The sequence below is a fragment of the Syngnathoides biaculeatus genome, chromosome 6 (genome assembly GCF_019802595.1).
Source record: "Syngnathoides biaculeatus isolate LvHL_M chromosome 6, ASM1980259v1, whole genome shotgun sequence".
NCBI lineage: Eukaryota > Metazoa > Chordata > Actinopteri > Syngnathiformes > Syngnathidae > Syngnathoides > Syngnathoides biaculeatus.
Genome location: NC_084645.1, coordinates 30,929,797 through 30,943,731, shown reverse-complemented (window position 1 = coordinate 30,943,731; position 13,935 = coordinate 30,929,797). Strand labels below are relative to the sequence as shown.

Here is a 13,935-nt window from a genome sequence, read left to right as displayed (position 1 = left end):
GTTTGTTCTTTGTTCTGAATGTTGTACCAGGACGGCACCAACTGCCGGAGACAAATTACATGGCCACGAAATCTGATTCTGAGTACTCTCACTGCGTAGTACAGGCATGTCCAAAGTCCGGCCCGGGGATCAGTTGCAGCCCGTGTTCAAATATTCACTGACCCACAGCCGCTGTTAAAAATCAAGTGCATCCGGGCCGCTTGCACTGTTGACTGCTGTATAAAAGACTCATGTATAAAAAAATACATATATTGTACATTTCACATATCACAGTTGCGCTGTGGCCACATCCTCATTGCACTAGATATCTGACCTTTTGTCATTGATTCAGCACACCCCATTTCAAACATAGCAACTGTACCTAAGTAAGAAAAGTGAACAGCGAGTGCCACCCATTCTAGAACACGTGAAGATTGGAGTATTTTGATTTTTTTTTTTTTGCCAAAACATGCAACAACTGTCTGCCTAATTTGCCACGAGACTGTAGCTGTTTTCAAGGAAATCGATATCAACCGGCACTACCAGACAAAACACGCGAACTACGACAAGCTTAGTGGAGACGAACGCGGTGAAAATTTGAAACAACTTGAAGCTGTTTTAATGGCACGGCAGGGCTTTTTCACAAGAGCCCCTGAGTCAAATGAAAATACAACAAGGACGAGCGACACTGCGATTGGCTGGGTGTTCGGTTGTGACCTGAAGTAACCCTGCCTGCTGGCACAGACGGCGGATTTTAGACAGCAAATTGTAGCCAGTTGAATTTCAGACAGGGAAATGTAGCAACTGTTGACAATGTGATCACTTTAAATTTCAAATTCAAATCCTGTTTTCTGTGGAATTTCAAATTCAAATTTTGGTGGCACTTCCATAAATATATACTGTTTCAAAGATATTAGGTATGTTTCATCTTTCCAAAAGCTTGTTTCTTTTTCCAGGCAGATGTTTTCTTCATTTCATCTGGTCTTCAAATCAAATGATTTTGGTTTAAATCTTGAAAATGAAAAAAAATGAATAATGCTGACGCCAGTGTCAAGTGTGTCATTTGGGGTTGGGGTAGAGGGAGATTTGTATGTTATATTATTGAGTTAAAAAATGTCAGATTAAATGGTTGTCGCCTGCACATTTTCACTTTACCAAATCTGGCCCTGTTGGCAAAAACCTTGGACACCCCTGGCATAGTACGTCATTCCTCTGGCCAGTGAAAGCGCATCACAAATGAACAAATCACTGTTCAATTACTCATTTCAGGAACGAATCACTCACTTCCTCAATTTTTCAAGACACCTGTTCAGAACCGAATCACTCATTTTATACTTTAGTGCCTCCTCTTCCTGCATGGCACTGCCTGACGCTGGCTCGTCTTTTGTCATTTGCTGAATATTCAGAAGTGAGTGACAGAACCACTGATCTAAAAAAGTCGCCTTCTTGATACTCCCAAAACAACCATGCCGACCTGTGTTAATGGCCAGTTTAGTGGCTGTGAGAAAACATTCCATGTCAGGTAAGTTAGAAAGATTTACTTTGACACTGTTGAAGTTTGTTTGCAAAGGGTTTTTTTTTTTTCAATTTTCTGATTAGCTTAATTAACTTGAATAAAGTTTTGTTTACAGTTGTTGTTGTTGTTCACTGTTCGCTCTCTGCTTCACCTTTACAGGCCAACAGTTTCTCACGAAAAAGCGATGTAAATATTTTCCCAAACTTCATCAGTGGATAAGCAAGAAGACACATTTTCTGTGAAACGTTTGAATTTCATAATACAGAACTCTCCAAATTGAATTTGATTTTCAAATGCGAGGAAACAAATGAGACAACAAATGAACAATGCGTTTAGCATGTATTTTCCCATGGCGAGTCCTTATTTCCAAAAACATATCTGATTAACTTAAATTTCAATGTTTTTATGACAAAAAAATGCTCGTTTTTTTTGCTATATTATGGTGATAGTGCTTCACAGCATATATTGAGAAAGGTTAACGTCACTAAAATCGGACACTAGCTAATATGCAAGGTTTCTTATTCACGGTATTATAAGTCTTTCCTTTGCACTTAGCCTTTTTTGGTTTACCAAGTTGAATTAAAAATCCTTCATGATACCAGAATTGAAAAAAATGTCAAGCTCACACGGCCAGTTTTAATTCTACATGCCAAAATTTATTGAGAGAAACCCCACCATAATCCAACCTGTAAACCAGTGTTTTCCAAACAGTGTGTCGGGGTACATTAGTGTTCCGTGAGCCCATTCAGGTGTGCCGTGGGAAGTTATCCAAATTTATGACATTGCTAAAAAAAAAAAAAACATTTATTCCAAGAAATAATGTATCTTTATTAATGTATTTATGCCAGTGAGGCACGATGACGGACAGAAAAAAAAAACTTTTCTATTAGATGACAAGAAGTAATTAATTGATCAGGTTTTGGCGACATTTACTTTTGTTGGTGTGCCGTGGGATTTTTTAATTGTAAAATATGTGCCTTGGCTCTATGAAGGTTGGAAATCACTGCTGTACATCATGTCGTCCGCACATTTTGGGAGTACCAAGATGGCGGCCAACTGGCTTCAACCAGTCGACATACCGCTATCCAGTCTTTTTTTTTTTTTTTAACATCAGCGAGTGTGTGACAAAACGCTCCATCAGTTCAGTTTCCGCTCCCAAGCAACTCGCTCGCCTCAACGAGGGAGTCATATCACTAACTAATTCAATTGAGAGATTCGCTTTTTCGAACCTAACACTAGTGCGGAAACGAGCAAGGCAGGAAAGCATAGAAGGTAGGAGGGAGGATTCATGGCGGTGGCAAAGCGTGATTCCGTTTTCGTGTATCTAAGCAAAAGTGGAAAGAATTAAACAAAATGTAACACTTTTTTTTTTGACAATTCATAACGACAAAAGATCAAAAATGGTTTATCTAGAAGAGCCAAAGCGTGACGTCGGCGTCACTAAACAGCCGTCGACATACCATGGATAGGTTTCCAATTACGGCATCTTGTGTGTCATCGAGGTCAGAGGGCACAGGTGACAGGTGAAACGTGATTTTTTTTTCTAATTGGTCGAAAGGAGGTGACGTCATAAAAAACCTAGCCATATTAACGACAACTAACCACGCTCCTTTTCCTTTTCTTGTGGAAATCCTTCATCAATTGGTTCAAAAGTTGTTTGGTGGTGTGCCGTGAGGTTTGTCAATACAAAATATGTGCTTTGGCGCAATAAAGGCAGGGAAACGCCAATGTGTTTGCAGACAGAATCAACAACCGTGTGCGTGGAACTGTAGTGATGTCGGAAGTACAGGAGAGGGCGACATTAGACCATTTTTAAAGGAACCATTTTACAGTATTTACAGTACCTGAACAAATTATTGGAAATAACGTTACCGGTGTTAGATACAATAATAAACACATTTATTGTTCATACATTTAATTTTAGCTGTTTTAGAAAAAAGATGTACTGAATCCAAATGTCACACTTTCATTTTTATTTATTTATGTATTTATTTTTGCTCAACCAGGTATTTTTTTTTTACAACTGTGGCCATGTTTCTGTGCTTTTTTAGTTACTTTAGAGCAGGAGTTTCAAGCTCATATTTCTCGCGGCCACATTGTTTTTCCGGTTTCCCTCAGAGGGACGTTATGAACAAAAATATTTTATGATCTCACCATATTTACATCGTCAATTTGTGAACCAGTTTTGGAATCAGAAATCAAGGGTAATGTGTTTTTCAACTATTCACGTTTGGTAGCACAAGAGTGCTTTTAATATCTAAATTTTAGCATGTATGACAAGTTGAAATTTTGGTCCAGATTTTTACAAGAATCATGGAAATTCACACTCTAGATTTGGCTTCGCGGGGCACATAAAATCATGTGGTGGGCCGGATCTGGTCCCCGGGCCTTGAGTTTGACACCTGTGCTTTAGAGGTTCAATTAAGTTCACGCCCGGAAATTTGACCAATCATAAAGAAACATTCAATGTCTGGGTGCTTACTATTACTTTTATGTCAACTACGCAGCCATAGATCATTTATCAGACTCCAGTTCCTTTCACAGATTTATTTTTTAGACACCGTAGAACAAAATAGACAATAAAAAAACAACACAATTGCGAGAAAAGAAAATCAATGACCAACACTCTTCAAAAGCAAAAGACCTTGTCATTATATGGCTGCTCATTCGAGACAACGAGAACTATTTTGTAAAATAAAATAGAACATCTTAAATATGAGCCAAAGTAACTCAGATAAAAATATTTACAAACAAGGCACAGTTATTGGTAAAAAAAAAAAAAAAAAAACTTAAAAAAATGAAATACACAATTATATTTTTCCATGTCCAGCCAGGCAGTTGTTAAAATTATTACCCATTTGTAATCCCGGGTTGCTCAGAGAACTAAAAAAAAAAAGCGAACAAAGTGCAGTGTTGATTACAAGCTAACAGAAATAATACTGACCCCTTTGGCCTGCTTCATTGCGATCAATTGGCAATTTTCTTTTCTTTTCTACCCTAAAAAGGTGTGTAAAGCAAAAGTAAAACTAACGATGTTGCACAATGTTGTATCGCTATCATAATTTATCGGTCACTCACGTTTTGAAAATGTACGGGTGTGGTCCGTCATGCCCGCAGATATAAAGTTGCGGGTGTGTGTTCTGTTTGTAATTATGAGTGTACCCATTTAAGAGTGGAGGGGGGCGGTTTCAGGTAAACTAAATATGTGCCACCAGGATTTGAATTTGAAAAGTAAAGTGATCACATTGTCAATAGTCGAACAGTAGCAACAGTTCGCTACCGTCTGTGCCACCAGGCAGGGTTACTTCAGGTCAGAACCGAGCACCCAGCCAATCGCAGTTACGCTTTCTTAGTCACGTGACGTCACGTACTAAGAAAGTGTAAAATCACACAAATACCGATAAATACATTCGTCTTCGAAAAAAAAAAAAAATAGTATACGTGTTCAGCTTCAAGCAATCGGAATGTCTCTCCAGATGCAAACTGGCTTTGTGGTCTGCGTTTCTTTGCTACCTGGTGTCGTGTCAGAGTAACAGTTTTAAGTTTTCTTACTCCTTCAGCAGTTGCCAGTGGTGCCTTGATACTCAACTCAATATCTCAACTGAGGACACATTCTTGAGGTCTTGCAATCATGTTTCCCAATGAGGGTCAAGGTCATCAGGAAGCGGCTCATCCCACCCTCCTAACTTGTCTTGGCACATCCTCTGCAGAATCATCTTAAATTTTCCATCCAAGAAGGTTAAAAATCTAGGCGACCCCACACTGACAGGACTCCTCTTCTGGTAAAGGAATCTTCTTTTCCCTTCACCCGAAAATGGAACTTTTCTGGGCTCGTTCTATTTTGGGTTCTCCCAAGGCCATGTCTAGGTCTTTTACACTCTAAGCATGTTCTTGCTTCGGGATCGTGGTGAGAACCTTGTTTGTGATGAATTTCTTTAATTGGGAATGACCAGTTTTGCCGTGGTGTCTTCAGCTTCTGTTTCACCGTCCAAAGTTGCTTACCCATCATCAGCTTAGAAGTCGCGTTGACTAAACCTTAGTGTAGCCTCACGAAACTTTCCAGTGCCTTCTGCAGCCAGATGCTTGAATCCAAAGTTCGCACATCCTGGTGATGCTGTGGCACCGGACGAGTAAACTGGCTGGTTGTGGAACAGGATTTGTGAGATGCAGAGAGGAATGTGACGGTGGGGGTTTGGGTTCATCCTTTAGTGGATGAAGCGCAGAACCGTGATGCAGTCTCACCTCCACCTTAAATTCTTCTGCCACACCTATAGCACATCTCACCGCTGTTCTGCTCGCCTCATACATGTCCTGAACTACTCTAACATATTTCTCCGCCACACCAGACTTGCGCATGCAGTACCACAGTTACTCCCTTGGAACTCTATCATAGGCTTTCTCTAGGTCTACAAAGACACAATGTCGCTCCTTCTGCAGCATTTCGCTTATGTTCCTCAAGGCGTTCTACTTCTCTCCTCTTTACCTTCTATCTTCAATTTTCCATCAGCACTTTCTGCTATGAATTGGGCTCGTTTCTTAGCATTCCCTGCTTCGATTTCCTTTTCCCTAGCTTCTCTTTAAGCCTTTAAAATTGGACCTACCACCTCTGGTCTTTGAATCTCTTCCCGTTGTTGACGTTGAGCATTGGTTGTCTTTATCATCCTCTCCATGGCTGCAACTTCAGATGCTGCTCGTGTGGCGTTTAAGGACAGGAGGGAAGGATGCACGGATTTGCTGGAAGAAGGCCTTGAGTTAGCTGTCTGAGCTGAGGAGACCCTGGACACTGTAGTGTCAAATACTGATTCAGCATCAGGCCAAGATATTGTGTGAAACTCTGCCGCTGTGGTGCTGTTGAGCCTTTATATTTGCAATCTTGGCGAATGCTTGACATGGATCATTCATTCTTCTGATGTCAGTTTCTGGACTTGTTCTACGTTCTCCGCTGGGTCATGAGTATGTACTTTGCTTTACATCACGATGTTGTTGAAGCCTTTCATCAACTTCACCTTTATCGACGTGAAAACCACCTTGTTTTATGCGTGACATGTTAAATGTATGGAAAAAAAATACCTTTCTTGAACATGTAAACAGAAAATGAACGGTTATGTTGACCACAAAACTGAATCAAATCAAATCACCTTAACTAGAGCTTTGCACTATGATCGTTGCGGCGGACGATTGTTGTCGGAGTCATTTCATATTGCTCTAATTGCTATATAAGTCATCTTTTTCCACCATTGCAAGATATCCTTGATATCAAACAAATATCCAAACATCTTCATGGAAAGTATTTATTCAGTATCTCGGATATCAAAGGTGTTTGAGCATTTATTTGATATATTTCCTATTGAAATTTGATATCCTTAATATTCAATTGTCGGCCATTAGTTATGGAAACGGCGGCACGGTGGATCAGCTCGTAACTCGTTCGCCTCACAAATCTGAGGTCCCGGGTTAAATCCCGGCCCCGCCTGTGTGGAGTTTGCATGTTCTCCCCGTGCCTGCGTGAGTTTTCTCCAGGCACTCCGGATTTCCTCCCACATCCTAAAAACATGCAACATTAATTAGACACTCCAAATTGCCCCGAGGTGTGATTGTGAGTGCGGCTGCTTTTCTCGATGTGCCCTGCGATTGGCTGGCAACCGGTTCAAGGTGTACCTCTCCTCCTGGCCGTTGACAGGATAGGCTCCAGCACTCCTCGTGACCCTCGTGAGGATAAGCGGCAAATAATATGATGGACGCATAGTTGTGGAAACATTACCGCTGCATGAGTCCTTCTACTGGGGCGCTGAATTATTATCCATCCATCCATTATCTGAAGCGCTTATCTTCACAAGGGTGACGGGATATATTATTATTATTATTACTATTGGCAGCACGGTGGCTCAGCTGGTAAAGCGTTGGCCTCACACTTCTGAGGTCCTGGGTTCAATTTTACCCCGCCTCCTGCCCGTTGACAGCTGTGATAGGCCCCAGCACGCCCCGCGACCCTTGTGAGGATAAGCAGCTTAGCAAATGGGTGAATGGATTATTACTATGAGTTGAGTGGTCGAAATATGCACTAAAGAGCTCCAAGTGTGCTGCCTTTGCTGACGTCCCGGCGACCGGAGTCCATCCCCGGGTCCGAAATCCACTCCAGTTTTTCCACCCGCCCACCTTATCCGAGGCACTTTAAGCACTGTGCGCGCTCGCGCGTGCGTGTGCGTGTATGCCAGAGAGAAGCCGACTCTTGTTTACCGCAGATATTCCACGGAGGACCCAGCCACGCACACACACACACGCGCGCGCGCCCTCACTGTGGGATTTTAGCAGCTGCAACGTGGACTTGTTTTTTTTTCTCCGCCTTTTGCTGGAAGACGAAAGAAGCAAAAAGACGCGAGCATACCCACGCGTTTCAGCGACAGTTTCTTTTTCTTTCCTTTTTTAAAATTTTTTTTTTTCCGTGGCACATTTCCCCCTGAGCCCATCCTTCAACCTCCACGGGGAGGACCACGACGGGCACCCGACACCGGTGCTGCTCACTGGGCTTCCCGGCATCAAGACACTCCAGCCAGGCTCTTCATTCATTTTTTTTTTTTAACCCCCCCAGCAACATCACGCAGTTGCCACCCTTCTTTTTCTTCTGGGGTGTCCCCCCCCCCCCCTGTGCTCCACGCGTCCACGCGAGAGGCATTCACGCCTGCTGCTGATGAGGATGGTGGGGATGAGGGTGGAATTGAAGTGCTGATAGAATGTGGGTAGAACCTCATTCTGAGGCCTTGTTGTTGTTGTTACTGGAAGAAGACATGGAGACTGAAGACGGGGATTACCATCATCGTGTTGCTGCTTCCATAGCAGTCAGTGCATTTTGGAGGAAATAGTACTACCCCCCCCCACACACACACACATTTTTTACTCCTCTACCCCCTTAATTTATTTATATTTAAAATCTAAGTGGACAACAATCCAGTCCATACCGCTTGGACTACGTTTTTTTTTTTTTTTTTTTAATCCCCCATTTGTTCCGGACCTTTGTCGTTCATCTCAATTTGCTCTTGGATATATTGGATAGATTTTTTTTTTTTTTAGAGATATCAATTATCATATTTAGCTTTTTTTTAAATTGATAAGGAACATGAAAGTTGGCAAACTACAAATGGGCAGCGGCACTGTCTTGTTTTGGGCTGTGTTGACGACCCTTTGCACCATCTGCGTGTGGCCCTCATATGGCGAGAGTAAGTATATCTTTTTTTTTTCCTTCTTTCCCAATCTTTTCTACGATTGCATTTCAAAGGGAGACGTATTTTAGTAAACACAAGCTATTAAAAAAAATGTTTCTTGAAATGGCATGCGTATTGGCTACCCGCGGTGGTGCGTTCAAATCCCGCTCAATCGTGCCAGAATTATTTCCCACCACGCGCAAGGTCGCCTCGGTTTCATTCACCATTTGTTATTGTTATAAGTGTGATGCGGATGATAATGATAATGATGATGATGACAATTTGGAATAAATATGGCAGTAGGGCACACATGGCACATTAAACTCGCCTCGAAAAGCCGAGGATGAAGGTTAGTACCGCCCGGACCATGTTGCCATTTTGCTGCGTTCAATGACACACATCTGCTCTCCTCCAAATAACAGATCGCCTGTTCCGCTACATTGTCTGTACGAGCTGAATCAACCTTTCATCAACACCGCATCACGTTTTATGTCATAACATAACGAGCGCTCTCATCTCCGAATTGCCCCGAGTGAAGTGCATCATTTCCTTTCGGGTGAAAATTCAGCTTCTGTGCTAACAATTGACACAAAATCACCTTCACCCCCCTACTTTCCAAATGATGAAAGATTAGGTTAAAAAAAACTAAAAATAACTACCCCTTCACTGTCCTGCAATCTCCACGTTGCAGCAACGACCCTCGGTATCGTGATTTAGGTTTAGACCGCTGCTTGGCTGCCCATATGTTGAGCAGATTTGTCATTTGTGACACTTGAGGATACAGACGTGACTTCAAATGACAAAAACACACGGCAGTACTGTATTATCCAGTACGTATACGTCACAGTCTCCCCTTTGCTGCAGAGGCTCTCGGTCTTCTATTTCAGGAGACCTTGGTTCCCCACTATTGGCGTTGCCTGTCTCTGTCTGGGCACCGGCAACCGGTCCGCGACGTAGTCTGCCTTTCGCCCGAAGAGGAAAAACAAAAGTTGTTTGTTGAGTGATGTGTTCAATGTGGCCTTTTTTTCCCCCCTGCATTTGTCGTGTTTCTAACCAAAACCAACCAGCCAAAACGGAGCCATGTGGAGCTGCTATATGCCGCGTGCCATGCGAATGTTAGCAGACTTTGTTTGCTATACCTTTGCTCACGGCGCCCCAGTATCGGGTGCCGTAGTCTCCACTTTGCTGCAGCAGTCCTCACTTTGGCAATTCATGAGACTGACTGTGATTGGCTGGCACCCAGTTTCCACCCGCTCATTTTCCACTATTGGTGTTGCATGTGTCTGGTGTGGCGGAGAAATATGTTAGAATAGTAGAGGACATGTGAGCGAGCAGCAGAACAGCGGTGAGATTCAAGGTGGAGGTGAGACTGCATCAGGGAGGAGTGAAGCTGCAGGGAGAAGAGATGGCGAGGGTGGACGACTTCAAATACTTGGCGTCAACAATACAGAGCAATGGTGAGTCTAGTAAGGAAGTGAAGAAACGGGTCCAAGCGGGTTGCAACAGCTGGCGGAAGGTGTCTGGTGTGTTATGTGACAGATGAGTCTCTACTAGGATGAAGGGCAAAGTTTGTAAAGCAGCGGTGAGGTCGGCCATGATGTACGGATTAGAGACGGTGGCACTGAAGAAACAACGGGAAGCAGAACTGGAGGTGGCAGAAATGAAGATGTTGAGGTTCTCGCTCGGAGTGAGCAGGTTGGAAAGGATTAGAAATGAGCTTATTTAGAGGGACAGCCAAAGATGGATCTTTTGGAGACAAGATTCGAGAGAGCAGACTTAGATGGTTTGCACATGTCCAGAGGCGAGAGAGTGACTATATTGGTAGAAGGGTGCTGAGGATGGAGCTGCCAGGCAAAAGAGCGAGAGGAAGACCAAAGAAAAGGGTGATGGATGTTGTGTAAAGATCGCAAATCTCCGTTTCCTCCTTGATCTTCTCCATGTATGGTGTTTCTTTTCTTCGTACTTTCATACAATGTGTTCAATCGGGAATGTTTTCCCCATTTTCCCCTCCAGTCCCAGCAATCGCTCAGAGATCTTGACACTCCCTGGTGCATGATACATCAGTTCTTGGGAAGGAGTACTTTTAATAGTAACCTTTTGTCCTTTTTTTTTTTTAACTTAGTTGAAAATATTTGCTTGGCGCCAGGGGTTAAAACATCCACCCATTTTCCAAGCTTCTTGTGCTCACAAGGGTCACGGGAGTGCTGGAGCGTATCCCAGCTATCATCGGGCAGGAGGCGGGGTACACCCTGAACTGGTTGCCAGCCAATCACAGGGGACATAGAGACGAAGAAGAGTCGCACTCGCAATTGTACCTGCGGGCAGCTTCGAGTACCCAATAAATGCATGTTTTTGGGGACGAGGGAGGTACCCGGTGAAAGCTCACGATAACATGCAAACTTCACACAGGTGGCGGCGAGATTTGAACCCCGGTCCTCAGAACCGTGAGCCCACCGTTCTAACCAGTTGTTCCGCCGGGTTAAAACGTATATTGCTTAATTTTTCTACTCTGCTCATTTCACTAATGTGAGCTTTCCGGTAAAATTGAATTAATCGGCCTTTCAACTCTGACCGCAGTTAACTTTCCTCGCCGCAACGTCCAAGAATGCGGCAAAAGGAAGCCTGTGACGGGGGAGCACCGACAAAGCCTTGGAAATAGAACGCGTAAAAATAGCCATGGGTTAAACCAGACGTGTTTCTGTTCATCGTATCGTAAAGAAGTGCGTGTGCCTGCGTGCACGTGATGATTTAATTGGCTTCTGCTTTTCACGCCACGACTATTTGTCATTATTCACTCGATGGCCACTTGTGTTGTGCCACCAATCGCATCACAGGGTTATTGGAGTCCGAGCGTCCTCTTGTCAGGTTCCGTGCGGTGCCCCAATTTCCCCAGTGTTCCCCGCTCAAATTATTTATGAAAGGTATACGTCACACTGGGAAAAACTAGAATGATTGTTTGGATAATCGCGAGCCGGTTAGCACGTTGCTTAGCGCCCCTGTTTGCTTTCACGGGGGCTCCAATATGAGTTGACTTCATTTTGAAAATGAAAAGGAGGGAAAGCTCACTTTTCACGATAGTAGAACGGTCTAAAGGGATTCAAATAGGTTGGCTTAATGCAGGGGTGTCCAATTTTTTTTTCTGTGAGGGCCGCACACAAATAAACAAAGGATACAAGGGCCACTTTGACATTATTCCCCTTTAATTTAACATGCTAAAACTGCTTCATCTAGCTTAGATTTATTATTAATATTTTTTTTAAAAACTCAGATTTTGGTTCAAAGTGATAAATCAAATACTATATGATTTTTCCAGTATTCTGGGTGTCCCTTTTTCCCACCAGAATAGATACACCCTTGTGCTGCGCAGCCCTTCAGATTCAGAACCAAAACAACAACTATCTGGAGAAAGCCGATCATTTCTAAAGCAGTTACAGTCATCCCTTGTCATATCACGATTCAGTTTTTGTGAATTCAGTGACATAAAATACACACACGGCAACTGAGCCCGGCTCAGACAATACAAACGGGAATAAATAGAAGTAAAGAGCAACGTTTAGCTCAGGGGTCTCAAACTCATTTCTCTCGTGGGCCACGCTGTAGTTCAGGTTTCCCTCGGAGGGCCGTTTTGACTGTGAAATAATAAAAATGTTTAATCGTCTCATCATGTTTACACGATCAATTTGTGAACCAGAATCCGAATCAGAAATCAAGGGTAATGTGTTTTTCAACTATTCATGTTTGGTAACGCAAAAATGCTCGTAATATCTCAAATTGATCATTTATGATATATGGCAATTTGACATTTCGGTACGGATTCTTACAAGCATCATGGAAATGGAAACTCTAGATTTGCCGTCGCGGGCCACATAAAATCGTGCGGCGGGGTGGATCCGGCCCCCGGGCCTTGAGTTTGACACCTGTGGTTAAGCCTAATTTCCCACAATTACAGTGCTGTGGTTACAAAGGGTGCCGCAAAGCATGCTGGGAAGTACCCGGGATTCTGCTGTTGGTACTTTGTAGCATGCTCTGAGGAGACTACCAATAGTTTTTAGGTAGAATTGTAATACACAACGGGTGGTACAATTTGAATGAAGATGGAAACATTGAAACGTTGGTGCTGTTACAACTGCTTTATCGAACAAATGGTAACAAAATAGTCAGCAAGGGCGCATTCTTAGTGCACGTGCCGATAGCCGAGACTCTCACGGACAAGCACAGCGGCCCCTGAGTACAGGCTGGAAATTGCCCTTCAGCGGCACGTCCGCATCAGTTCAGTTCTTTGTCAGTGTGCTCAAAACTCCGCATACCTGGGGCGGAGGTGAGCGACTGCGGAAGAGATCACGGCAGGTGTGTCTGCGTGAAGCCACGGCGAATAAGTTAACTAGCCAAAGAGTGTCGCCCCCCCAAGGAGTTGATGTGCAGTACAGAGTTGCAACTGGAGATTTTTGTGACCCAGTGCCCACCATTTTGAACAGGGAATTTCACAATGGTTCTGCCCCCGACTCCATTAATTTCTTTTAAGACACATAGTGTAGCGCCAAATACTGGCGAGGACTAAGTATTGGTAGCGCAGCCTTCACAAGTACCCAATACCTTGAAATAAGGCTAGTATCCATGTCTGTCCATCCCTAATTTCACATGATTTTCCCATGAACCATTTTGCTAGCTTGCGCAGCTACTTCCTTAACTAGATGCTGCAGTGCTAAAGCCTACCCATTTTTTTCCACTTTGCAGAAGGTGTCTTTAATTTCTTCTTAAAATTTAAACATGACATATGCATGTTCCACACCAATGTTGTTGTTGTTTTTTTTTTTTTTGGGGGGGGGGTTGTGCGTTGTTGTTGTTTTTTTTTTTTTTGGGGGGGGGGGGTTGTGCGTTGTTTTGTTGTCTTTTGTAGCGCCCTGGGCTACTACTCTGGAGCGCGTGTGTGTGTGTGAGCGGGCTCGTCTGTTGACGACAAGCGTTGTCCTCCTGGGTTGCCAGCTGAGCTTTTCGATGCTTAATTAAACACTTGATTTGAAGTGGAGCGTCCTCCTCGTTCGGGTTCGGCGCATCCTCGCCGCCGCCGCCAAGCGCTTTTATGGCCCGTGGCGTATTGTGCAAGATGACTGCAAGCTACTTCTTGTTGGGTCACTTGAAAGCCAAGCCGATCTCCAAGGTGAGAAACATCCGGCTGGCAACTAAAGGTGCAATGATTAATTGACAGTGGATCGCTTATTAATTAATCGATGATAATTTTTG

General features: G+C 43.5%; 2 protein-coding genes across 4 annotated transcripts in view; one reads left to right on the top strand and one right to left on the bottom strand.

The window, feature by feature from the left end:
* The window catches only part of LOC133502174 (insulin-like growth factor 1 receptor), a 142,021-nt gene that overhangs the window by 16,569 nt on the left and 111,517 nt on the right, over positions 1-13,935 (top strand). Inside the window, exon 1 of one of the 3 annotated variants that reach the window (XM_061822659.1) lies at positions 2,458-2,767. The exons of 1 other annotated variant lie outside the window; for it this stretch is intronic. In XM_061822659.1, the coding sequence (XP_061678643.1) occupies positions 2,467-2,767 (301 nt within the window). In that variant the 5' untranslated portion in view covers positions 2,458-2,466. Of the gene's footprint in view, positions 1-2,457; positions 2,768-4,779; positions 8,710-13,935 lie in introns of those variants that run through there. One more of the 3 variants, XM_061822660.1, reaches the window with a different exon arrangement.
* Positions 1-13,935, bottom strand: part of LOC133502176 (high affinity choline transporter 1-like) — a 55,225-nt gene that overhangs the window by 17,273 nt on the left and 24,017 nt on the right.